General features: G+C 39.1%; 1 protein-coding gene across 11 annotated transcripts in view; it reads left to right on the forward strand.

Moving 5' to 3' along the window:
- The window catches only part of QTMAN (queuosine-tRNA mannosyltransferase), a 459,649-nt gene that overhangs the window by 116,964 nt on the left and 315,621 nt on the right, over window positions 1-27,064 (forward strand). Inside the window, exon 3 of one of the 11 annotated variants that reach the window (XM_075529861.1) lies at window positions 11,279-11,366. The exons of the other annotated variants lie outside the window; for them this stretch is intronic. Within the exon in view, the coding sequence (XP_075385976.1) occupies window positions 11,359-11,366 (8 nt within the window). The 5' untranslated portion in view covers window positions 11,279-11,358. The remainder of the gene's footprint in view (window positions 1-11,278; window positions 11,367-27,064) is intronic. 11 annotated transcript variants of the gene reach the window in all.

Here is a 27,064-nt window from a genome sequence, read left to right on the forward strand (position 1 = left end):
TGACTTCTTCTTTTTGTTTTTTTTTTGTTCTTTCCCCCTTTCTACCCTTCCTTCCTTCTACCCTCCCTGTATTGCCACTCTCACCACTGGTCCTGAGGGGTTCATCTGTCTTGGATTCCCTGTGTTTCCAGTGTACATCCTCTGGTTTAGCTGGATTTGTAAAGCAGAATTGGGATCATGATAGTGGCAGGGCAGGGGGAGCATTTAAGAACTAGAGGAAAGTTGTATGTTTCATTGTTGCTACACTGCACCTTGACGGGCTGTCTCCTCCCCGCAACCCTTCTGTAAGGGATGTCCAGTTGCTTACAGATGGGCTTTGGGTCCCCACTCTGCACTCCCTCTCATTCACAATGATAGGATTTTTTGTTCTTTGATGCCCGATACCTCATCCCTTTGACAGCTCGTGATCACACAGGCTGGTGTGCTTCTTCTATGTGGGCTTTGTTGCTTCAGAGCTAGATGGGTGCTTGTTTATCTTCAAGCCCTTAGGACCCCAGACTATATCTTTTGATAGCCGGGCACTTTCAGCTTTCTTCAGCACATTTGCTATGTACCCGCTTTGTCTTCAGCAATTTTGTCGGGAAGGTGAGCATCATGGAATGCCAGTTTAAAGAACAACGTGTTCTTGCATAGAGGAAGTGCTTGAGTGGAGGCCCAATGTCCATCTACTACCTTAATACTACACACACACACACACACACACACACAGATGTATTTCCCTGTCATCATATATAAATATATTTACATATGTATATACTTGTAATTAGACCTCTATAAATGCCTTTTGTCTCCTAGTTCTTTCCTCTAGTTCCTTTTACATTCCTCTTATCCCACTATCATGCTCGGCCTTCATTTGGGTTTCAGTAATTCCTTTCGTTACTTTACCCTTGCTCAAGCCCTACCAGGCCTCTTAGACCCTCCTCACCATGATTTTGGATCACTTGTTGTTCCTTTGTGCCTGGAAAACCTCTGACTTCTAAAAAATATATTTTCCTTAAGAACTTTACAAAATATAGGTAATATATTCTATTTTGAGAGATTATAATTTTTTAAAAGCACTTGTACTTGACTTATTGGACATGTTTTAATAGGATTGCAAAGATAGATTATTTTCGCATATAAAGCATTTGTTGTATCTCCATTGGTACAATGTCACTGAGGTGTGAGGGGCCCATGATGATATGTTAGCTTCTTTCACTGAAGGTGAGCCTTTAGCTTCTTTATTGCCAAAGACCCCTTTATATAAGTGTGTATGACTGTTTTTAATTATTAGTCAGCATTTTATTAGTTTTAACTTTAAGATTATTTTAAATTATTTATGTAAATAGCACATCACTTGGTTCAAATTGAAAAGGTATTGGGAGGTACCCTCTCTTCTGTGATCCAGCCCCAAGACAATCGCTTCTTTTCACACACAGCTAGTGAGTGTTACCATTTTTGTGTGTGTGTGTCCTAGTAATAAGGATGCAAATATAATTGATGCATATGCATTTGTTTTATAATTTCCCTTTCAAGCCTTTTTGGGGAGACTTTTCCAGAATGCCAACCTGCATTAGAATATGACCGCTTGTGTAGTCATAATATTCGTATGTGAATGATTTCAATAACTCTTTTGAAACATTGGAATTCAATCAAGTACTGGCCTATTGCTACAGCCCTGAGAAGAAGCAGAATTACCTGCTAGTCTTCTAAAGGTTCCACAGGTTTTAACCCAGACCTCAAATCCTGCTGCTGTGTTTCTGAGGCCTTTTGGTTTCCTTAAGAATCCCTGATGGCCTCGTGGGATACAGTGGAGCCAGTGGTTCAAACCTACTAGCCACTCCTCGGGAGAAAGAGGAGATTGTCTGCTCCTGTAAAGACTTTTAAACCGAAAGGGGCAGTTTTGCTCTGCCCTACAGGTTCACTTTGAGTTGGAATCCACTTGATAGTAGTACGGTATGGTTTCCATAGCCACACAGTAATGCTTTTTTGTCCTTGAGGAATTCTCATTTGGCTATGTTTGATCTCAGAGGATAATTTTGTATTCGCTATTATTATTCTTGTATTCTCCTGCATTCACCTAGTTCTGCTTCTAAAATTCCTTTTTCTGTGAATTTAAAATTATATTCACCGTTGGAAAAGTTTTATTTGACTTCTTTTAATCCTAGTTGATATATACATTTATGAGTATTGGGAACTATTGGAGGTTGTTTTGTTCTTTTGAATTATACAGTCAAACCTCTAAAGCAAGAAACTGTATAAGGTGGAAACCTATTAGAGAAGCAAAATGAGAATGATAGCCACTAACAGAGAGCCATGGTCAAAGCTGAAAGACTGCACCCTGCCAAAGATGGAAAGCTTGTGAGAGATGGAAAAAACAAGGCAGTCTCTAATGAGTTCTGACTCTCACAAGTTTCACTGTATTTTTACTGAGATGTTAGGTGTTGAGAGTAGGAGGTCTACTCTCAATTTTCTCTGTGTGTGAGAACTGATTTCATTGGTTATAAGAGAAGGGCCATGACCTTGGGCAAGTTACAGAAACTTCTGCCTTAGTTTCCTCCTTTGTAAAATGAGGTTAATATTACAAACTTCAGAAATGTGATGATTAAATTATATACTGTCACTGTGTAGGGTGACACAAATATTAGCTATTTGTATTTTGATGATATGGTTGTGACTATATTGGACTTTTGTTGTGTATAATTTAGTCTTCTGACATTGTAATTTTGAACGTATTTGTGTAAGTGTTAAGACATATATTACTCATGATTCCAGCACAGGATCTTTTAAAAATAGAGTCCACAAGCTATTAAGATAAAATACATATTTTACAAAAACAATAACTCTGAATGTGAGGTTGGCTAGGGTATTACAAGGATCTCTTTTCTTTCCTTTGTTGATTGAGAATAATGTGTGCATTCAAAAAGTTAAAAAAATAGTGGTGGTCTTTTTTGTGTATAGAACAGCAATGTTCAAAGAATTATAATGCAAGTCACATAATTTACGTTTTCTGGTAGTCACATTAAAATGTAACATGAATGAGTAAAATTAATTTTAATAATATACAAGGGCAAGTCAGAAACCATTGCTACAAAATTATAAACCTTTATTGAAAATATAAAAAACTTGAAGCTAGGTTTTCTTGACATATCCTCCATCTTCATCTATATACTTCTGACAGGCAGTGTTTCAGTCTCTCTAACCCTTTCCTGAAGAATCTTCCACTCTCTGATTTACACATCAAGTCTGCAGTTTTGGGGTCCTGGAGCGACTCCAAACAGCTATGACTTGTTCCATTATGTTCCTCTTAATCATTGAGTTTGGGGAGCAAAAAGAAGTGGACAGGCACAAAATCAGGGCTGTAGGGTGGGTGAGGTAAGGTTTCTCAACAAAATTACTTAGTAGGACAGCCATGGTTAGCCTTGAAGAAAGAGCAAGTAAAGTGAGAAAAGAACAAAATTCCTCTTCACCAAACAGATGCAGTAGCAAACAAACAAAAAATGACAAGAGGAAAATAATATAAAGATAACTGTATGGAATAATATAATAAAATAATAATATAAAGATAAAAATACAAATAAAGAGTAAGAATGAAAAGCCCACCATCAATATCTAAAAAGCCAATTAAATTTTGTTGTGGAACAAGGGAGAAATACTTGAGCCTATAGCAAATTCAGGTTGGGTCAAGAGGGAGGTCAGTTGACCAAATATAGTATTATACCATGGCCCGATCCACCATAATGAAGTCTATAATAATTTCTGTCTGTTGAGTCCTTCACCCGGTGGCTACAGGGGATCTGCTAGTGGTTTAATCTGACTAGATGCTCTGCAGATGCCTTTTGGACTCCCACTGTCCTCTTTAGCTTTTGAAAACTGGGGTGTTCACAATTTAAGCTCTGATACTGTTTTCTTATTTAGAGATTTTATTATTGTCATCTTTGGATCACACAGGCTGGTGTGCTTCTTTGGTCTGGACTTAGTTGATGGCTCACTTACTGGCTGCTTGCTTTAATACAAACCTTTAAGATCCCAGACATGATTTCAATTAGCTGGGCACCATCTGTTTTCTTCACCACACTTTGCTGTAGTCCCCTTATCTTTAGTGATCTTTTCATGAAGGTGAGGCTGGAGCAGGGCCACGTGATAAGAACTAAGTGTCCTTGGATTGGGGCAGAATTAATTGGGAGCCCAGAATCCATCTGCTTGTTCAAGGATTATGAAGGACTTTGGTTTACTTTGGCAGTTGTATTGTGACAAAAACCCAAACCAACAAAAACAAACAAAAGGTAGAAAAACAAAAAGCAAAGAAGCAAACAAAAAAAGAAAACATTGTCAGTCATCCCTCCTGGGGTATAAGACTGTTGAGCTAATGACATTAATAATTTATCCAGTGCAATAAAATTTAAGAAACTATGGATATGAGGAGTTTATGAAAGTATAATCCACTTGTGAGCTGCAACCCATGAGTTGTTGCTCTGTACAGCTTGGTTTCTTGATCTCTGTGCACACTGAGCATGGGGGTTGGTGCAAGAGGAAAATTTCCTGTATCATTTTTTATAAGTGGAGATCTTTGCCTATCAGATAAAAACCTGTCATATAATGCAAGGGGAGCATTGAGGTACTAAATATATGGTGGTTCTGAATCTACGAAGGGTCCCACTTAAGGTCCAATGATCGATATTTCCACAGTCTCGGAGTGGCCATCCCATGCTCTCTCTCTCACCAGAGTATTTCCGTCCCAAATCCAAGGGTACAGGTAGTTTTTTTTTTTTTTAATTGAAAATTTTCAATTTTATTTTTTCCATTTTCCCTCAGAGCCACATGGCTCATGCACGACAGTTTGCCAACCCCTGCAGCTAGGTGTGCTGTTACAAGGCTCCTCCGGAGCCCACTCGGAACACAAGACAAAGACAAGAGTATATATTGAAAAAGTTTATATCTAGCATTAGCCAGCTGGGCTCACTTTAGATGATTCCAGTTTTGTTGGCAACATCTAAAGCGTCATAGTCAGGAGCCAGTCGAACATATGCCTTCTTCTCCCCGTCAGGCCTGATCAAGGTGTTGACCTTGGCTACGTCAATGTCATAGAGCTTCTTCACAGCCTGTTTGATCTGGTGTTTGTTGGCTTTGACATCCACAATGAACACAAGTGTGTTGTTATCTTCGATCTTCTTCATTGCAGACTCTGTGGTCAAGGGGAACTTGATGATGGCATAATGGTCCAGCTTATTTCTCCTGGGGGCGCTCTTCCGAGGGTATTTGGGCTGCCTTCTTAGTCTCAAGGTCTTGGGCCGCCGGAAGGTGGGTGACGTGCAGATCTTCTTTTTTTTTGTGGCTGTGGACGCCTTTCAGCACGGCCTTCTTGGCTTTTAAAGCCTTTGCTTTGGCTTCCGTTTTGGGAGGGGCAGGAGCTTCCTTCTTTGCCTTCGGCGCCATCTTCGTAAAAAGGGGGTACAGGTAGTTTTGAGGAAGGACGCAGTTTGTTCAGTTGGACTTCTACACTGAGTCCATCGGGTGACGCCTGTGAGGCCAGTGTCAGGTCATCATAGTGCTTTGTCCTTGGTGTGGTTCACCATAGGTTGAGTAGAAACAAATTTTCAGTGTCTACCCAGGAACATAAAATTGAGTTTATAGTCCCCTTAGGTTCCCTACAACTGTTTAGCAGCCCTTCCTGATGTAAGGTTGCTCCCCCCCATTTGACCACCATATCCACCAATAGAAATGTCAATGCCTCCTCTGAAATGTAGATGTACCCCTCTCTGGGTCTGAACTCGATTTTCCAGTAAGACTCTCCTCTCATTCCTGTGGAGGACCTGTTGATTTACTGCAGCCTTATTCTCAATATTGTATAGCATGAAGTGAATGGTTTTCTCCCCCTCCCACTCCTTAAAGGAGTGATCCCTGCCTTTTCGAGATAATTCTTATGAAATGTATATAAAGGGGGTGATGTATGGTCAATGGCTGGTAAGAAGATTTTCTACGCTTTTAAAATTTGAGATTAGCGTCTAAGATTTGTCTGATTGGTGCTTCTTCTTATAGTAGTGGACTCTTAAAATATTTGTCCTTTTGTAACTGACTAATTTCATTCAGCATAATGGTTTACATGTACTTCCATGTTGTAGTGGTTACATAATTTCATGTCAACTTGAAGATACATAAAAGGGTGGTATTCAACCTGTCAATCAGGTCACAGCCTGACGGTGCCTCGTTGTGGGCATGGCCTTCTCATAAGTAGGACCCTGGAAATATTCCCTTCCCTCTCTGCCGTCACCTTGCTGATGGCTGACTCTGATTGCAGCCAGAGTCCTGTCACAGCCACTGGATCCACACGACTTTTCACCGATCAACCTGTGATCGTCTGCATTCTGCATCATTGCTTGTGGCTACACGAGCCTGAATGGGACTTATGGACTAAGTTAACCTGGGCTGGCATGTTTTCTTGATATACCACTACTCCTTGATATAAAGCTGTTTCTTACACATATAAGAGTGTCTCTGGATTTGTTTCTCTGGTCAACCCGGCCTAACACACATGTCATGCGGTGTTTCATGCTTCCATCCCTATTTTTCAGGGATGCATAGCATTTCATTGTATGCATGTACCATAGTGTCTTTATCCATTCTTCCACTGTTGGGCATTTTGGCTGCTTTCAGTGTCTTGCTACTGTGAACTGTGCTGCTGTAAGCATGGGAGATTACGCATCCACTTGTGTTGTTTCTCATTTCTTTGCAGTATATGGGATTTCAATTTCCAGTTGCTTTAAGTATCACCGTATCGTTTTCTGTAGTGGTTGTATGTATTTACCAGTCTTCCACTAGTGTAGACAAGTTCCTTTCCTTCCAAATCCTGTCCAGTATTTGTTTGAGAGTGCTCATTTCATATACACACTGGTGGTGACATTGACCAGTCTTTGTGCTAGAGATCCAAATTTTTATAATCTCAATGAATCTTGTTAATGATCATTCACATTGACTCATATAACCCTATAGCATCTTCCCCCACCTTCTCTTACTTAACAGCCATCAGGAAAAAATCATTTGGTGGGAGTTACAAAGACCATATTATTGCTATATCACATTTTCAATCCCATGTTTTTCACAAAATTTTTGAAGCTCTCTTTTATTACTGAAAGTACTGGTCTGCAGCCATCCACTGAGGTCACAGAGACATTTCTAAGGATGTTTTATTTGACGTAACTCCTTGCATGTGTGAACTGGAATTCCAGTTTTCATTTATCCTCTGATTTTATTTAATCCTTAAGATTTGAACTATAATTTCAACATGTTAAAAAAGGAATAATTAAGTTTCTCAATTTTTGCTTTAGAGTCTCAATATTTATTATGTATTTCATACTCATAGCCCACTGTTGTTCAGATTAGCCACATTTCAGGGGCTTAAGTTCCCAAACTTTCTTGACCTACTGCCTCCTCTTCAGTTAATAAAACAAACAATAAATTACCCAGGATCCTCCCACCTTGGCAACCAAAAGCTTTTGTATTATAGCCCATAAGCCAGGATAAAGTGCAGGTATTTTCTTTTTCAGACCTCCCCTGACCCCGCATCATTTCAGTGCCCCCCCCCGCCAAGAGGGGGTGTTATCACCCATTATGGGATACACTGGTTTATAAAACAAACTTATAGGACATAGACTTCTTTTAACTTTTTCTTTTTAAAGTCAGGGTGGATATGAATACTTTGCAACTACTAATAAAACTTATGCATTTAAAAAACACGTGGCCATCGAGTTGGTTCCAACTCATAGATACCCTATGTAGGATTTCTTAATATCTGCAAAGCTTTGTGGGAACAGATAGTCTCATCTTTCTCTCACAGAGCATCTGGTGGGTTTGAACTACTGACTTTATAGTTAGCAGGCCGTCGCTTACCCAACCATGTTACCCGGGCTCTGTGCATCTAATAGACAGAAATTATAAGTTTGTAGTGTGGAAAGAGAAGGAGGGGAACTATCTGGATTTATACAACATCAATGATGATGACATATTAGGTTTCAAAAAATTTGTGGAACATGGAATGAAAAGATAGTGCAATTTGTCTATAATTTTTTGACACCCTCTCATATATGGTAATGAAAGTCCTAAAGTCAGGTACAGAAGGATACTGTTAAATCGCCAGTGAATAAGGCCCTAGGGAATACCTAGGCAGGAGCCAAAGGTGAAGTAGAGAAGACCCAGAGTCTAGAGGAGAACCTCTCATGTGGGTAGCTAGAAAGTACAGAGAGGGAGTTTCAGGGAGGCACTCGGTTAGAAATGAAAACAGGCATTATTTGATTATGGCACACCTTAGCAATAGCTGTCTCAGCAAAGTGATGGACAAGGAAGCGAAGCTATGGTGATTTAAGCATTAGGTGGAGTTTAAGTGAAGATAATGAGTTTATAGGGCTGTTTTATGAACCTTGACAGGGCCAATTGCAATTCTCAAAAGAGGTGTGTTAGTGATGAAGGAAAGAGCCCTTGGAAAGGAAAAGATTGAAGGTTGAGGGAAAGGCAAACCCTGATAGAACAATGTATTAGAAAAGGCATGAATGAATAGGGTCCAGCATCCAGGCAAAGGGGTGAGTAATAGAGAAACATGTTATGTAATCCTTATTTTGAGATGGAAATTTCAGTATGAGAGACTAGTTATGTTGGTTAGAGTTCCTAGTTGCATACCATTGCTAGATTAAGTTGCAGAGAGTACCTGGTTTATGCATTCAGGGTTATAGAGCAAGTTACTGAATTTTTAGAAGCGCCAAGGAACCAAATTTGAAAATTGATAGTTAGGACAACACAGGACAAGAGAAAACACTCAGTTGAACTTCTATTCTTCCTCTCTTTTTACTAGACTCTTATCCTCTCCCTCTCTGTCTTTTTTGATGCGACTCTTCTACTTAGGATCAACTCTGTAGCTCATCGTATCTCAGTGGGTGCCTAGAATGCTCTCCAACCCGCTTGCTCTGTGATCTAGGTTCCTTTGGGCCTGTGACTGTTGTTTCAAGTCATTATTTGAAAAGATATGTGTACCTCATTCTCTGTCATGTTGTGCTATGTTTGTCAGCTGAGAGATTCAGTCCACATCCCGATGGGTCCTAAGGGACAGTTGTGTAATTAAGGGGTACGTTAAAGAGACACAAGACAAGGCATGCAAGGGCTCACCCCTTGCATGGTGGCCAGAACCAGAATGAGGCAGTTAAGTATTTTCTCAAGAGTCTGTCTAATCTTGGACATGCAGGCCATGGTGAGCATATACTTAACATAGCAAGAAGGGGCTGTATTAGAGGCATACACGTCTTATGGGTGTTACGAGCTACGGGCATACACACAATAGGAAGGAGAGGTACTAGAGGCATACATGTACAAGGTACGTGAATAACAAGATGGGCGGGCTCTAGAGTTAAGATGATGGTCTAACCTTAGTTGTCTCTGAGCTCTTCTCCAGGGGAACAATCTACAATCCTTCTCAGAAGGGAGTGGGTCCTACTTCAGGTGGGATAGTCAACAGGGTCTGATTGCCCTCCATGGCAGACAACCTTTAGGCAAGCAGCCTTCAAGCAGTTTCAAGTGTATATAGTAGCAAGCATGTGCTTGCAAGTAGCACCTTAAAATGGCTTTATTCTGGAGGATATCGTGGGGAGTAACTTTTATGTAGAAGGTGACTGGAACGCCTCTCCAACCCACGGATATGAAGATCTCCCTCCACGGGAGCCCCAGCCTCTCAAGACTCCTTAATGTATGAACATAGAAAATTTGTCTGCATTCACTCTCTTCCGGGTTCTGTTTCCCACAGTTAGCCATGTTTTCTATTGTTTAGATACCCATTGCCATTGCGTTGACTCTGAGTCATTAGAATCTTATAGATGACATAGACTGCGTGGTCTGTGAGACTGTGGATCTTAACTGTGAAGCAGAAGGCCACGTCTTTCTCCTGCACAGTGGCTGGTAGGTTCAAATGGCTGACCTTTCACTTAGCAGCTGAGTGCTTACCCAAATACTACCAGGCTTCCTTTCATTGCCTTGATAGGTCCTCCTTTTTGCCTGCTAAGTAGTGTTGTTTTTGAAAGAATTGCTGTATTAGTTCTGATCGACAGTGCTGGTTTACTTACGAATTCAGACCTAAATATATTCAGAAGACAAGAAAAGAAGTCATGATGTCCAGCCTAGGGTATATGGTCGTGTCTTATTACTCGTCACTGTATATGGCTTAATGGGAACATAAGGCTACGGAAGTCAAGTAACAAGAACTCAAAGCATATACTTTCTGGGAAGCAGTACTCTTCAGATATTTACTCCACAGGTGCAAGTGTCTGTGCACCTCTGTCATTTCCCTAGCGGTACTATTGTGTGCTGTCAAGTTGATTCTGACTCATCGTGACCTATAAGACAGAGTAGAACTGCCCCATAAGGTTTCTAAGCTTGTCCTCTCTGTGATCCTCTTTCTTTGGAGTATTTGCTTGGTATGAATTGCTGAACTTTTGGTTAGCAGATGTGTGCTAAACTATGGTGCTATCTAGTCTCCTTTCTTCCCTAGGGCAAAAATAAACCCCAATATGGACTGGTTGTCGTTAAGTGACTTTGAGTCTGTTCTGATTGAGAGGCACCCTGTGGCTAATGGAATGGAATGCTGTTCTGTTCTGTATCATCCTCACAGTCATTGGTTTATGTCTGAACCTATTGTCGCAGCCATTATGTCATTGTCCTGTTTTAGAGTCTCCCTCTTTTTCACTGACCCCTATTTTACCAAACATGACATCCTTTGCCAAGGTCTGGTCCTTCCTAAGAACATGTCTAGAGTCCTTGGGACAAATTTAAGAAGCATTCTGTCTGTACTTCTTCCAAGATAGATCTGTTTGTTCCCCGGACAGCTCATGGCATATTCAGTATTCTTCAGCAATACTATAATTCATGATACCAACTCTTATCCAGTCTTCCTTATTTATTGCCTAAATTTTGCATGCATATGAGGAGATTGAAAACACCATGCCTTGGGTCAGGCATGCTTTAGTCCACAAAGTGACATCTTTGCTTTTTAGCACTTTACATCAAGATTTTGCAACACATTTTTCCAATGCAATATGTTATTTAACTTTTGGACTGTAGAATCAATCCATGCTTGTTGGAGATCCAACTACAACGAAATCCTTGATAACATAAATCTTTTCTTTTTCTGCTTTATGCACATGTTTCACACGAGCACATGACATGTTCTGGAATTCCCATTGTTCCCAATGTTATCCACAGTTGAATACCTTTGCATAGTATATAAAACATAGTTGTACATACTTCTGTCATTTTCTGCTTTCAGCCAAGATCAGTATTGACATTAGCAATGGCATCCCTCATGCTACAGCGTCTTCTGAATCTGGCTGGAATTTCTGGCAGTCCATGCCAAGGTACTGTTGTATCTGTCTTTATTTATTATTATTGTTTTATTTAGTTGTATGTTTTACATTATCTTCATCAAAATCTTATTTGCATGTGATAGCAATGATATCATTCAATAGTTTTTGCATCCCATTAGATTACCTTTCTTTAGAGTGGTGTTTTGTCATCCAGATTTCTGGGCTTAGAGAGTGAACCTGGATTGGCTGTTCAGGTTCGTATTTCCACAGGCCTTTATCAGGATTCAGAACGTAGGCTCGGCTGATAGGAATGAAAATGACAGTGGTGTCTTTTGTGATCTCACAGGCATGTCACTGAAACAGATTGGACCTGCGCAAAGAAGGCCCCAGTCTATTTCATCATTCAGTAAGGCAGTGGGGCTCATTGCCACTTCTTCATCAGTTCCAATCCTCTGACACTCTGTGGTCATTTCCTCTCATCTACTGTTTACTGCAGTGAGGGTCAGTAAGATGATACATATTTCTAAAAAGAAGGAAGCAGCTTTTCTGAATCTTTACAAGATTACTTCCTCTGCTGCTTGAAGTCAGATTTCTTTATTTTTATTTTATCTCATTATTTCGTATATTCACACTTCTATAGTAGATAAAAATTCCCCACTCTTCTTTTTATGTATATACTTTGGAGAGTTGTGGACAGCTCTCATATTGTTCCTTGGTTGTCAGCCAAGTTATACACATTTAACTCCTTTAATCTTCCTTTGTAATTGAGTCGGCTTGGCTGCTTTTTCCACATCTCCCCCATTTTTATCTGCACCACTAATAAACAGAAAGACCAGGCTATCTCTGTCTTCTTTTACACCTTGCATTCTTTTTGCTTCCTGTTTTTTGCCTTCTATTCCTTTTGAACTGAAGCCAGCTAGACATCATTTTCAGAACCACTTGGGCAGTACATGAATGCCTTGCCTCCAACAGTACCCCATGCAGTAATAGCATCAGCCAGCACATCTTTTAGAAAAGAAAGATAAATGGAAAAGGAGAACAGTGAGGAGCAAAATAATGCATTCTTTAATTATGTGACAGCCTTACGATTGCCACCCAAAGTCAATCAATGTACCTGAAACCTTTCCCACAGCTCCGTCATCCTAGTGTGCCGTTCAGGGACACTTACTTGGATAATGTGAGATGTGTGCACATCGTTTGAAGTTCAGCCACTGTTCTCACTTGGTTTCTTCCCCACGTTCTCCCTCTCCCACTGCCTTTTCCAACACTGATCGTGACTTGCTATCAGATTTTGCGGCCATGAACAAACTGGGCAGGGGATCATTTTGTCAGAAATTAGATAGGTTCAGGTGGTAAATGCCCCATGCCTCCATGTGTAACATCTGAGGCAAGTACTTTAGTTCTTGCTATTTCTGTAACAGCCGTTGGTCTCCTTTTCACAGCTGATTCAGTGGAGATGTGCAAGAGGAAAGGACTAGTGGAGCTTCGGTGCTATTCATCAGTGCTATATTAGTTTCATAACTCCTCTCCCCCCCACCCCGATTGGCAGGGAGACGCATACTGCTTCTCGATGATGCTGAGCTTAGTGTAAAATAAGCCAGCATGGGATCTGGGCTCATCACAGTTCATTTTCTTTCTTTTCATTTGGTTTGTAGAAAATGGGCTTCTGCCTGTACTGATCTTCTGCATTAAAGAGGAAAAAGGTCATCCCTCTAGGAGCTAATAAGTGACTGGTGTTTCTAGGCCCCAGGTCCAGGTAGTGTATTGTTTGAAGCGTGCAGCAGCACACCCTTGGCGCTGACATTTGGGTTAGCCCACCTTTTAGTACAGAGCTGAATAGGATAGAAGAGTCGGTTTTCCTGTTTGTGTCGGTGGCAGCTTTCTAGATGATTTGTGGTTCAATCCTTTAAGCATTTTTGCTCATGTATCACTTCTTTCCTGGTGAAGGCCTACAATGTACAGATTCTAATGCTATTATCTTTTAATCAGATTACCTGATTTTGGCGAAATCAAGGTCAGAATAGCAGCTGACACAGTCGCCTCGGAATAGCATCCTGAAAATGATGGTACTTTTCTTGATAGTTTTTATGGCCTTTCTTAATCTTTTCTGATTTTCAATGAGATTATGTGATGATGAATCATGTATTTCTGCTCTCTGCCTTATGAAACAGGTAACTAGATGACTTGGACCTCTTTTAAGTGTGATTTTTAGAAACGTTAATCTCTCACATGGCTTTTAAAACCACGAACAATATTGTACTCACGCTAATTTCTCTAGGCAAACGATGCATTCTTCAACGTAACTTTTGTTTCTTGGGTCTTTTCATGACTTGTCAAAGAAAACAAAATGCTAACCTGACTTTACAGGGGGGAAAATGCCCACCCCCTGTACTATATTATTCTTTGTTCTCTGCACCAAAGTGACAATCCCACACTGTCTCAATTCAGGGAGTCTAGCACAAAAATGAAAAACAGCTTGGCACTGTTATAGGCTGGCAGCCAAAATGTTTTGTGTCGCTTGGTTCTGGCAGTGGTTTCCATAAGGCACAGGGTCTACCCTCACAGCGTTACTAAAGACCAGCAGCCTCAGTCTCGCCGACTTAGACCAGTTCTTTTCCCTCTTGCGTTCCTGTTTTTTCATGCAGACCACCATCATTAACAAATATACATGAAAGGCAAAAAGAACAGGAACACCCTTCTCATCATTTCCATACCGAGCAAACAGCATTGTTCCTTACAGAAGCTTTTTCTAAATATGCCTTTTGCAGTCCCTTTGAGATGGCTTCACAGTTCAGTTTTCACCACACCTTTTCAAAAAGCCCTTCTGGCTATTGCTGACTCTGGTCGTGTTGACACAGTATTTTAGTATGGTGTGCAGTATTGTCTGCTTTACAGCTTATTGTTTCAAACTGGAACTTTTGGGTGGGGCTGCTTCCATTATGTGGATTTTGATGCTAAGATATCGATTGTTGAGATAAAACAGCTTTGGCTCTTTTTGGTCTGAAATTCACAGTCAGTTTATATTTTTAAGAAAATGAATACTCATTTTCAGACTTTCTGACAAGGGCTTCTAGGTGAGAAAGTGAACTTCCATGAAGTAAAAGAATGCGTTTATTTTGTCCCTTTGAGATCAATATGCAAAGTAAAATAAGAAATGTTTTTCAGTTTCCCAATTCTCTCACAACTGTAGTTGGTGACTTTCTATTAGAGGGAATACGAAAATATGATCTGATGATTTTTAAATGAAAATGATCTAGGCAGGATGTTAGATTTTCATTCTGAGCAAGCTTTCTGCGAACTTTCATAGAATGTTCTTCCAAATGTAAATATGTTTCTGTTGTGTTATCAAAAAATAATTTACATTGAGTCATCTATTTTAAAAATGAATGTTTTTGTAATCAAGATAAAAATAGCTAAATAGGCAGAACATGGTTTTTTAGGAGACTATTAACATTATTTTGACTGAATTTTATTTTTAAATTGTCAGTGATTTTTGGCAATAAGAAAGTTACTTTGGGAGGGAATACCCATGTATTTCTGTAACAGTGTAACAAATGTGACTGAAAAGAACGTAAACAGTAGTTCGTGTTAGAATTATTAATGTGAAACATTTTTTGCTGCCATATATACTGAGGAATATATCTTATAGCTGCATTAACATGGAGTTGTACAATGTAACAGTTATTTGTTCACAAAAATTTATTTCTAATTTAGAAAATGCTTCAAAATCATTAAAAAAATATTACAACACAGATTCCAGAAATATGCACTAAATAAATTCACCTGTTATTTGCCCTCCGTGTCAAGACAACAATATTTAGACTCATCATTACTTTAACAAAATAGATATTCATTTATACCCCATGCCCTTCAGAGATGTCTTTTTAAACTTGTGTTTAAGTGATTCTCTCTTTAGAGCTTCTGAAATCAACCCGGTAAGTTATATTAGTTAAACCTTAGGTCAACATTTCTAGCTTCTGAATTATGGCACTTTTCAAACTGAATGCATCAAAGTTTTTCTGTTTTTTTTGTTTTCCTGTTGGGCCAGCTCAGGATTGTCTTAACTCTCTGTGCCAGTGTCTGATAACATTAGAACTGGTAATTAAAGGTAGTACAGGCAAGGAAATAAACAAATAGAACGATCAAACAAACCAAACCAAACCAAGCAAAACTCCTCTGTTGATATTGTATGTCCAGGTGTATTACATATTTTATTATATATTAAATACTACTTAGTGACTTTACATTTTCTGAAGTGGTATAATTCTTGTTGCAAAGAAGCTATGTATATTTCAGTGACTTAGGACTTACAGTAGGAATTATCATTGATTTGTTCATTCTAACTATACGCAGAGTCATAGGTAATATATAAGAGCTATGATGTCTAAGCAGTTTCTTATTAAATGCTGTTAAGTTTTTCATTTCTGTAGGCAATAAACTCCATAGTTTGTTTAATTCAGCATGTACATACAAGCTATTATATCTTTATAGTTTGAAATAATAATTTTCAGGGGTATAATTGTGATATAGTGATTTAATCTGTATATTTGTACAAACATGGGAAAATAATTTTATTAAGGGATAATGGCAAAATTGCATAAATACTCTTTAATATTTTAGCTAGTATTTTATTTTATTATAGTAAGTGCCAAGTTTGTTATTATAGCTAATATTTTATTTTATTCAAATGTTAGCCCGGATTTCAAATGTTAACTCCTGGGTCTGCAATTTGAATATATTGTTTGCTATCAGACATTCATGAGATGTGATGACAAATAGAGTTTCTAAGTTTATGTGGTCAAAAATATGTGTGATCTTCTCGTAAGCACATGGTACATACTTGAGTGTCAGGATTCAGCAGAGAGTATTGCAGGAAAGGGTCCGTGCTAATTCAGTTGTTTGATTCCCTCCCCTCCAATTTTTGATACATTTTAATTTTTCACCCACATCTTATATTATCATTCTGTAGAATACTTTCACAAGTGTTTCATATGTTTTCTGCGGCATCTCACACTGCTCACTTTTTATCCATAGTGCCATATGAGTTCCCCTTTTCAGGTTCACACTGCATATTTTAAGCTGCTGATAGTGTAAGTTGATTGCAAGGTAAAGTGAGTGACATCTAGCTTTTGGGGGTATTCTCATTTTTAGCATGACAACAGGCTTTATTTATTTATTTATTTATTTGCCTCTATCTTAAATCTTCTCCTATGTCCCATTAGTACAATCCTCCCTAAAGTCGAACAAAGACATTCAGGGATTTGGCCTTCACAGAAGCTCAAATGCGTTAGAAAGTGGCGACTACAATACAATTTTATTAATGAATGATCCACACTGGTTCCAGCTGTGTCCATGTGATTAGACCTTCACCAGGCAACAATGGGTGTTTCCCTCTTGCTTTTCTTTGATTTCCAAGAATGTGTCATCTGTTACATCAGCCTTAGCCAATATGCCTCCTGTAAAAGTGTTTTTCCCCTCTTCCAGATTTCTGAAGCATAAGTTGAATACCCACACATATATCCCTGCCGAAATATGGTTCCTAGTGAATAGCGGCCTAGGTTTGTATGCCTCGTGTTGCAGGCCCAAATCTGAGAATATTAATTAATGCAACTGATTATTAAGTTTATCAGTAAATTTCTGAAAGTGCGCTTGCCTGGCAATGCTAAAGATAGCCTATTTTTGCTCTTACGTTTCCATCTTCATATTTTATTACAGTGGTATAATGTGTTATAGAGGTGGACAAGCTTGCAGATTGAAATGGGGATCGTCCAGATTGTTCCCTTCCCTGGACCATATGGTATAGTTCTAAAAGCCTTTTGTGTGCTGTCTGTTCAGTTTATTGTAAACCCAGTCTTTAGTGCACCTAAAAAGATAACCAAATAAAGACGGGCCTGAGAAAAAGGACTTCATGTCACGTAAGGACCCCAGAAATATTTGTTTTAAAAAGATAAGTACCGATGAAATAAAAGCCAAACTAACATTATAAACAAGAGAGACTTTCCATTTTCTGAATATTCTTTTAAGTTCACGTGGATTGTCCTAGATGCCTGATTTTAAAATGAAGGCATTTAGGTTATCTGACAAGAAGAAAACATTTACACAGATTATCCCTCTTTGCCCCATTCTTTCAGTCATGTGCAGAGAAGGTATGGCTTTTATCTTTTTTTTTAATGGAAGAAACTTGTACTTATGAGTCATGTTGAGAAATAAATAAACTACAGGTTTTATGAATCCATAATTGTTTGATCACAGTGAAACATTGGGGCTAGAAAGTCCATTAATGTTACGCTTTTAGGTATTTCTGAGACTTAGAGTTTTCATAGTTGAAAATCATGATTTTTTTCCTTGACACCCCCTCCCCCGTGCCATTTTCTGCCCCATGGCCTATTATGATTATTCCATAGTTGTACTTTAGGGGTGCCTTTTCCATATGCTAAGATTCCTTGTAAGCTGGGAATGAGTGTAATTTCTCAGAACTCTGTTCCTTCCCTCCAAAGTAAGCCACTCACAGAGAAGAACATTACACATCACCCATTGCTTTGTTGGCACTAGGGATTTTGAAATTGAAATTCTACCAAATGGAGAGGGGGGGGCGGTGTAGAAGGAGAGCCTATGAATATGATTCTTTATCATTACCCTGAGCCACTGTTATTGGGATGTTATTGAGATGTGTAATTTCCTTTTTGAATGGCCACAGTAAAATGCATTTGAACAAGAAGAGCTGAAAATGTGTATGTGGTGTTTGGGGTTGATGGTGATTGAAATTACTGAATCTTTCCAGCATTGTTCAATAACATTTATCTGAAGAATAATACCCATTTAAAACTTGCCCCAGAGAAGTTTGCATAAAGGGGAAGTTATCCCCTTTGGTAAATTGCTAGAGATGAATAGAGTACTGTGATAACATAGTCATACTGATGATGGTACATGGGACACACATATGTGTTGCCGTATGTATTTTACAAGTTTGAACACTTTTTCACAAATGCAGTTAATGACTTCGGGTGATTGGATTGTTGGTGGTCTTTTGTTCTGAAGCTGCATGGAAGCTGCAGCGTGCGCTCCTAAACAAGCTAGGTTCTCCTCTTCCTCTGGCTCCTTTTCCTGACAGTTGTTCCCTTTTCTTCTTAACTCCAGGTGTTTACACTTATGCTCAGTTATTTTTAAGTAAAGATATATTTATAGGTGCTTGGCTTAGTGTCTTTGATAAGTTTTTAAAAATAGGATGGTTTGTAATTTGGACTTTGTGCAAATGTGCTGGTCCTCAGTCCACATCATTAGCAATTTTGCAATAACTGATTTTGGTCCCTGCCTCATTTTTATTAACTTTGTAATTTTCAGTGGAATTAATCCATTAACAGCTTGGGGAATCCCTCCTTCCCCCCCCTCACCCCCCCAATATTTTAAGAATCATGGTGATTAATGTGTCTAAATCACAAGCAGTGCGGATTTCCTACCTTCGTGTTTGTTTTTTTGTTTTTGTTTTTTAACGGTTTTTTGTGTATTTAGGTGAAGGTTTACAGAGTGCATTAGCAGCTTAACATTTAGCAACTCACACACGATTTGTTTCCATTCGTCTATTGTTGTCCCCTCATTATAACATTGCTTAACTCACTTTCTCCTGCCTCCTGTTTCCATTTCTCTTTCTTTCCATCCCCTCTGTACATTGTCCCTGGAGAAATGCTGCCATTTTGAATCTTACATGGTTTCCTATTCTAACAGGAAGGTAAGTTCAGTCCCACACCTGAGGGTGACTGGCTAATGGTCATAGTTTTAGGGTTCCCATTTGTTTCTATCTGATTAGTAAATCTGCTCTCTTATGATTTGAGTTCCACATTTTTCGCCCATTCTATCCAGGGCTTTCTAATGTGATCCTTTTCAGAAAAGTTGGTAATGTTTGTTGGACACCATGTATTTCTTCTGGTCTCAGCTTTATGAGCTGATACTTGCATGGTTCATCAACCCATTGGACTGTTTCCATATATCTTTGGGTTTTCATTATTCTACGTTCCTACCAAAGTGTTGTTTAATAGCCTTTTGTTTTACTTCTAAATCAATACTTCTCCTTTACCTCTTGTTGCTGCATTTCTAGCAATTATATTTGTAGTAACATTTTAAAAGTAAGTTTAACAGAGCTAATACTTCAGCATTCAAGAGGTCAATGGAATATGAGATTGGATGTTGTTGCCTACAAGTTCAAGCATACACTCTTCTCTAGTAAACATTTTAGATAGAGTGTAGTATACACATATGTACTGTACGTTTATAACCCGGCAGCACAAGCCGTGTGTATACAAGAGACAGGAGGTACACCTGTTGTGTGTGGGGGAATGTTGCTGTTCTCCAAGTGGGATTTCTGAACACTAGTATAATCTTATTGGACCAGGAATTTATATGTGGTTGGACACTGCTCAGACATTATGTGGGCAAAGACTGCATTACATAAGGAGCAGTGCACTCAAATACTTGGTTGCAAACCAAACATTTTGTGGGTTTAACCTACCATCTCCTTAGCAGGACAAAGATGTAGCAGTCTGGTTCCATAAAGATTAAGAAAAAAGAACAATAACAACAAAAAAAAATTTCTCCTGCTGACAAGCCAGTTCTAATGCATAATGACCTATGGGACCAAGGCGAATGCCCTAGAGGGCTTTCACGTCTGCAAACTTCCTGAGAGCAGGTCTTCACGTCTTTTCTCCTATGCAACTCTTGGGAGATTTGAGCCCTGGCCTTTTGGCTCGTTGCCGAGTCACTGCTGTCAGTGCTGTACCACCCGGGTGCTCCATAACGTTTAAGCCCATTGCTGTTGGGTCGATTCCTATGTGGCATTTTAATAAATTTAATACATTTTAATAAAGTCCTTCGTTTTCGTTTTCATTCACGATGGCAGTGATGTTAATTACGAAAACAACCTGTGCATGGATAGAACTTATCTCGAAGCAGGAAATGTATTCATGGGTCTGGAACTCAAATTTTCTATCTGAGCAGTTTATAGTCACCGAGAATAAAGGAATCCTTTTAAAAATTCACCAGCACTCCTAGGAGAGCGTTCCTACATAATCACAAGTGAGGTGAGATAGCTTCAGAGATTTGGATTCAGAACTGGATGTTGGTAGACTTCTTGGCCTTTGAGGTTTGCTACGGTTCCTACTTTTAGAAGTGACTGCTTTATAGGTCAATGCCTCACCCTTAAAAGAGTCTATTTAAAATTTCAACCTTCTCACACACTATTTTAATTTTTATGTTCTCAGAGCTTAAGGTACTATCTGACCTGTCAGAGACATTTAGGGAATATTTGTTAAATCATGTTTATATCCCTAGAAATAACACTCTAGCTAGAGTTCCTGGGAACCTTAGTTTTCTGCTGTAACCAACTAGAATAAACTGGATGGCTTACATGAAGAGACATGTATTGCTGGACCGTCCTGGAGGCTGAGAGTCAGATCTCAGGGTGTCCATCACTTTGCTTTCTTCTAACACATGGAGAGTGAATCTGTCTGTGCTGGGTCTGTGCTTCTGGGAACTCCAAGCGTTGCTAGGTTTGCATCTGTGTTATCATACGCCATCCTTCTTTTGTCTTTTAGCCTCCGTGTCTCTTCGCCTTTTGTAAAGGGATACCAGACATACAGAATTAGAACCCGTCCTACTCCAGCTTGACCTCATGTTCACCTACCTGGTAACAATTTTAAATACCCAAGCAAGGTCACGCTCACATAGCTAGGGTTGAGAGTTCCAGTAGATCTTTTGGAGAACATGATCATAGGTAATTCTGTGCATTGCCTTTCCTCATTGCTTGCTCTTTCAGGTTGTTTTATGCTGCCCAAACACCCATACTTTACTCTGTGCTGTCTTCTCTTCTTATTCAATAACTTGTTTAACGAATTAGAACTCATTTTGATAATTGAATACAACAGTAATGCTTGGACAACCTACTTTATGGTCATGATGTGCATTTAGTACATTGGCTGTATTCTATTGAAGGGAATTCAGGGTATAGCAATTGAGTGCTTATTGTGTGCAAGGCACTTTGCTGGCTTATATGAATAGGCATCAACTTGAATTGTGTACTTTGTGCTAATTAAAACCTCATTGGAGAAAATAACATATATTTCTAGAGGACTTAAAAAAGTTTATGGAAAATTCCGTTATGTTTTAATTCATGAACTTTTAGAGGACCCCTCTTATATGTGTATAACTATTGTATAGGTAGATTTGTGATACTGTTGTAATTGGGATATAGGGAAAGTTTAGTGGTACTACGGAGGAAGAAATTGTTAATTCTGGTTGGATAACTATTGCATGAGTGATTGACTAAGGTACATGGATGAGATAAAATTTCAGTGGGGCCATGCATAATCTTTAGAAATTTGATAGAGAGTGGAGGCTGAAAGGATTCTAGGAAGAAAGACTGACACAAGCAATGCTTAGAGGTGGGAATGTGAGTGGAATGCTTGGCAAAATAACAGCGTCTGTTGTGTTTAGTATAGTGGTGGACCTGTGGGAGTGTAGGAAGTAAGGCTAGAAAGAATATTAAAGGTAAATTGTAAGGAGTTGTATTCTTGCTAAGTAAGTAATTTTAAGTGTAGGCATGTTTCATTTTAAGTACTTTTCTCTTTAGTCTATATAAAAAGTTATATATATATTTGTGTGTGTGTGTTTGTGTGTAAGTGTGTAAGGAGCCCTGGTTGTGTAGTGGTAACCTGTTGGGCTGCTAACAATAAGTTCAAATCCACCAGCCGCTCCATGGGAGAAAGACTAGGTTTTGTACAATGTCAAAGAGCTACTGTCTTGGAAACCCACAGGGCAGTTCTACCCTGTCCTCTAGGATCTCTATGAGTCAGAATTGACTCGATGGCAGTGAGTGTGCACATAGGACTTCCAATAAGACATCTGTACTTCCCAGGGGAGGCATGGAAGAACGATCAGCAGATAGCTACAGGTAGGAGTTGGTTCGATGGGTGGTACCTAGTTCAGTTTGAAGGTAATGAGGGAGACGGTGGGCAGATTTTGAGCCTGCTGGGTTATTGATATGATCAGAGCTGGGCAGCAGGATGGTGGCTTCCTTAAAGTATGCCTTCCAGGTTTTTAGTCTCACTGCTTTCTACCTACCTCTCTTGGCAGAACTGTGGCACAGGCCTCTTTTCCTTCCTCCAGGGAAATCACATTATTTCGCCAGCGTTCAGAAGAGGGCAAAAGGAAGAATGTGGTTGAGTGAGCCAAGAGGAGCTGTCACATTTCCTTAACTTCTCTTTGTTAGGCGTTTTTAGCCCTCTGCATTTCCTGGGCTCTTGGTTTATCTTCTTCAAGTAGAATTTGCTGTTGGTCCATCTTTTAACCTCAACTCAAATGTTTTATAACATTTATCACTCTGTATTGTAATTATATACAGGCCTGAGGCCAGAAACTATATTTGGGTCATCTTAAGGTCTCAAAACACTTAGCATAATTTTGAGAATGTAATCACTCAATAAATACTTGTTGAGAAAAGCAAATTTGTTTGTACTTCGCAGTCAGAGAGACCTCCCAAAGGCTGGACATGCCAAGCGTGCTTCATCTCAGGACCTTGCTGTGCTCCCTCCCACCTTCCTCCCCTCCCCCCCCTTCCCTCCGCTCTGCTCCTTGTTTAGTTGTCATCTCATCAGCACGGAGGTGTTCCCTGACAACTCTTTAAAATACACCACGCCCAACGAAGACCCTCAGCACCCCCGGTCTTTTACCCCGGTTCCTCTTCTTCAAAGGACATGCTGCCATCTGACACGATGATTGTCTGTCAGCTCTGGCTGGAAAGAGGCTTTTTTATCGACCCAGGAACTTTAGTTGTTTTCCCTGATTTGTCTCCTAAGTACCTAAGTCAACGACAGAGCCCTTCCCGTTGTAGCGGTTTTCAACCTGTGGGTCGCGACCTCTTTAGGGTTGAACGACCCTTTCACAGGGGTCGCGCAATTCATCACAGTAGCAAAATTACAGTGATGAAGTAGCAGTGGAAATAGTTTTATGGTTGGGGGTCACCACAACATGAGGAACTGTGTTAAAGGGTGGCAGCATGAGGGGAAGGTTGAGAACCAAGACATCACGACTCCATTAACCTCAGGGCTAGCCTTTCCTGGTAGCCCCATGGAAGCAGATTGCCAGAGCTTTCTTTCACGGCACCGCTGGTGAGGTTGGGAATACCATCGTTTGGCTTCTAGTCGTGTACCATCATGCGCAGGCTGAGTGAGTGAATGGTACAGTGTCGATGGAATCCCAAAATAAACATTCCCTTACAGGTCTGTTTATAGGCTTATGCAAAACCTTGGTATTGTTACAACTTTCATGATACCAGATCATTAGTATTGCTCTCAGAAAATAAAAGCAAATTCTATTTTCTATAGATTGTGCTCATGAAATCTAATTATGGATTAGTATTTGTTTTTTAAACTATTTGGATGCCAAGCATATTCAGCAAGAAAACACTTTTATTATCCATGCCAGCTTAATTTTCAGGGCAGTGAAATGGAAGACTGTCATTTCAGTAAGCAACTTATATTCAATTGTGAAAATGAAGTATTTTGAATATTCTAATTGATTTTTGAAGACGGTTATATGAGAAAATAATCCCTCTTGCCATACACTGTACATTTTCCGTTAAGATGGAAGGAAACTAGAAGCAGACCTGGGAATATTATTTTGTAATAGCTAAACTGGTTATTTGATGGTACATCAGAGGGTCAGTCCATTCCATTTTAGAAGGTAAATATCATGATACTGAGCACTTTAAAGAAGAACTGATACCCCCAATCATCTCGTGTATTTAGAGTTTCAAAAGAGATTTCAGGGTCTCTACCACGAAGCGCAGTTTATATTTTATTGCAGATTCACTTTTTCTTGAAATCTTAAGTCTGTAATTTGGCAGTAAAAAAAGTTGGTTATCAAATCAATACTATTATATAGCTTTTAGTGTCATAAGAATTCCCTTTGAAAACCCATAAAAACCAAATTTTCCTCACTATAAACATTATCTGTTAGTTTTCCATGAGGTCATGATCCTAATTTTAGCGGTGGCCTGCTCTGGGACAGGGAGACCACCAAGTGGCAGTAAATGCCCCTTGGTACTCTTCTAAAGGTTTGGATTTCTTTTTCTTTACTCAAGTTAGTGCTTTTTAAAACATACACACAGCTATGTAGTGATAGGTATATTCTTAATGACCCTTTAGTAGAGGTTTGCCTCGTATTTGCATTAGGTTGCACCGGTTATTTATTTTTTAATTAAAAGATCCTTTTCTGGGGCCTCTTACAGCTCTTATAGTAATCCATACATCCATTGCATCAAGCACATTTGTACATATGTTACCATCATTCTTTTCTAGACATTTGCTTCCTATTGAGCCCTTGGGATCAGCTCTTCTTCCCCCCACCCCACCCTCCTGACCCCTTGATAAATTATAAATTATTATTCTTTTCATATGTTACATCTGCTGCTGTTTCTGTTGTTTGTCCCCCTGGAGGTGGGGTGGTGGGGGGAGCTTGTAAACTTTTAGTACTAGGATATTTTCTTTCTAAATTTGAAGTTTAGATCATTCAGAATACATAATTTTTCAAAAGAAAATGCTGTGAAGTAATTATCAAAATAATTAAGAAATGGAATTATTTCTTAGTACCTAAAAGTGAACTGTAGTCACTCTCATTGTAAAATGTATTGAAACTAGGAAGTTTTATTTTAAAATTATTTCTCAGCTAAGTCTGACTTAGAATTGTATAAAGTTCAGTTGTTTCCGCCCATGTTGTGTGTGCTTATGAACGCAGGAACACCCTGAGCAGTTGTTAGAGATGCTGTTAGAGCTGTCGGCCTGTAGTTCTCTAAATCGAGTGACCAACCAGGCACGTTGCTTTTTGCAATATATGCAGTACACATGGGCGATCATATAATAGCACTTTCCTACTTTCTCAATACAACATGGTAGTACGAAAATTAAGTGTGAAACTGAAACTTCCTTTCAATTTAATTCTCCTTAATTAAATACTTCCCCTTATTTCAAGACTTGTGCTTAATTATTTCAAGTCTAAATTAATTTCGACATGTTCTTGAACTTATAGACTTTGAGTTTTCCCTATACATTCCTTTGCTCCAGCTCTAAACTATCAAAATAGTAGCTTAGTTTTTATGACATAATGTCAAAGTCCAGTTGCAGATCTTTTAAATATAAATAAAGATCTTGATCTGTTTACATTTACTTAATAATTCAAGTGCATGTTTTAATTAATTGAGAATTATTTTTATTTCATGCATTTTAGACAAGCAACATTTGCAAAACCAAATTACAGTGTTTGGGAATAGCTATGGTCCCATTAGTTTTAACCCTTGCTGATTAGTTTTTTTAATAAGTTTCTTAATAGCAGTAGTAGTTCGATTAATATGAAAACTACTTGCAAGCTCCTGGAGGGGAGTAAGCCTTCAGTAATTGGGGAATAGTTTTTATGTTAAACAACTTGGCCTTTTTCTTGATACTTAAGAAAACCATTAGTTTCTTTTAATTGCAAGTAGAATCATGTTCATCGAAGGTTTTTTAAATAATAAAATGAAGCATAAATGTTGTTGCATAAAAGTATACGTGTGTGGAGTTTGTTTTCACTCAGGGTCACCTCATGCACAGCGGGAAGAAATACTTCCTAGTCTTCGACCATCTTTACAGTGGTCTTGTTCAAGCCGTTTTTGCATCCACTGCCTTCACCTTATCTCACCGAAGGACCTCTCTTTTTTTGCAGCCCTTCGCCTTCACCAGGAACGATATCCTTCGCTAGGCTCGGATGCCTCCTGGTAACGTGTTGGAAACACATGAGACAAAGTCTCACCATCCTTGCCTCTAAGGAGCATCTGGCCGTACTAATTTCAAGACAACATTTTCTCATTCTTCTGACAGTCTATGGGAGATTTAATATTTTTTGCCAAAACCATAATTCGAAGGCATCGATTCTTCCTTGGTCTTCTTTATTCACTGTCCAGTTTTGACATGCGTATGAGATGATTGAAAATACCATGGCATGGGGCACGTTGGAGGGATGCACAGATAGGAAAACCAAATCATTCACGATTCTGTTTCCAATGACTCTCTGTCTACCGCTATGCCTATGTCCTCATCCTTTTAGAAAAATCTGTAATGTTTTTATGCATGTGTCCATTTCATATAATCATGCAAGATTGTGAATGTTTTTCTTTGGCAATAAGTATTATTAATGGTTTTTGATAATTATTTTAAACATACTTGCTCTTTTGGGGTATTTTGATTATTTGAAGTTTGGGGCAAAGGTTTTTATTTTTATTATTAATTCTTGGATGTGATATTGATGAATCTAAAGAGATACAATATTCAAGCCGTTGGTGTTTATTTCCAAACACGACGAGGCATTTTAGAGTACTTCAAAGCAAAGGTAGCCTTGTGCTAGAGGAGTTAGCAACGTTTACACAACTGTCTTAGATGTCTGTTGCTACTACAACAGAAATACCACAGACGGATGACTTTAACAAACTGGGATGTATCCTCTCGCAGTTTCGGAGGCTAGGAGGCCAAATTGAGGCCACCTGCCTTAAGGAAAGCCTTATCTTGCTGTTGATTCTAAAGGAAGAAAGATGTCTTCTGTTTTTGCTGAGCCTTGCTCCTGGGCAATCCCCATGTGCTTTGCATCTCGGCTAGCCCCCTCTCTCTCCTCTGCTTGCTTGCCTGATCACTTTTATATCTCAAAAGAGATTGATTCAAGATACACCTTACACCAGT

The sequence above is a fragment of the Tenrec ecaudatus genome, chromosome 13 (assembly GCF_050624435.1).
Source record: "Tenrec ecaudatus isolate mTenEca1 chromosome 13, mTenEca1.hap1, whole genome shotgun sequence".
NCBI lineage: Eukaryota > Metazoa > Chordata > Mammalia > Afrosoricida > Tenrecidae > Tenrec > Tenrec ecaudatus.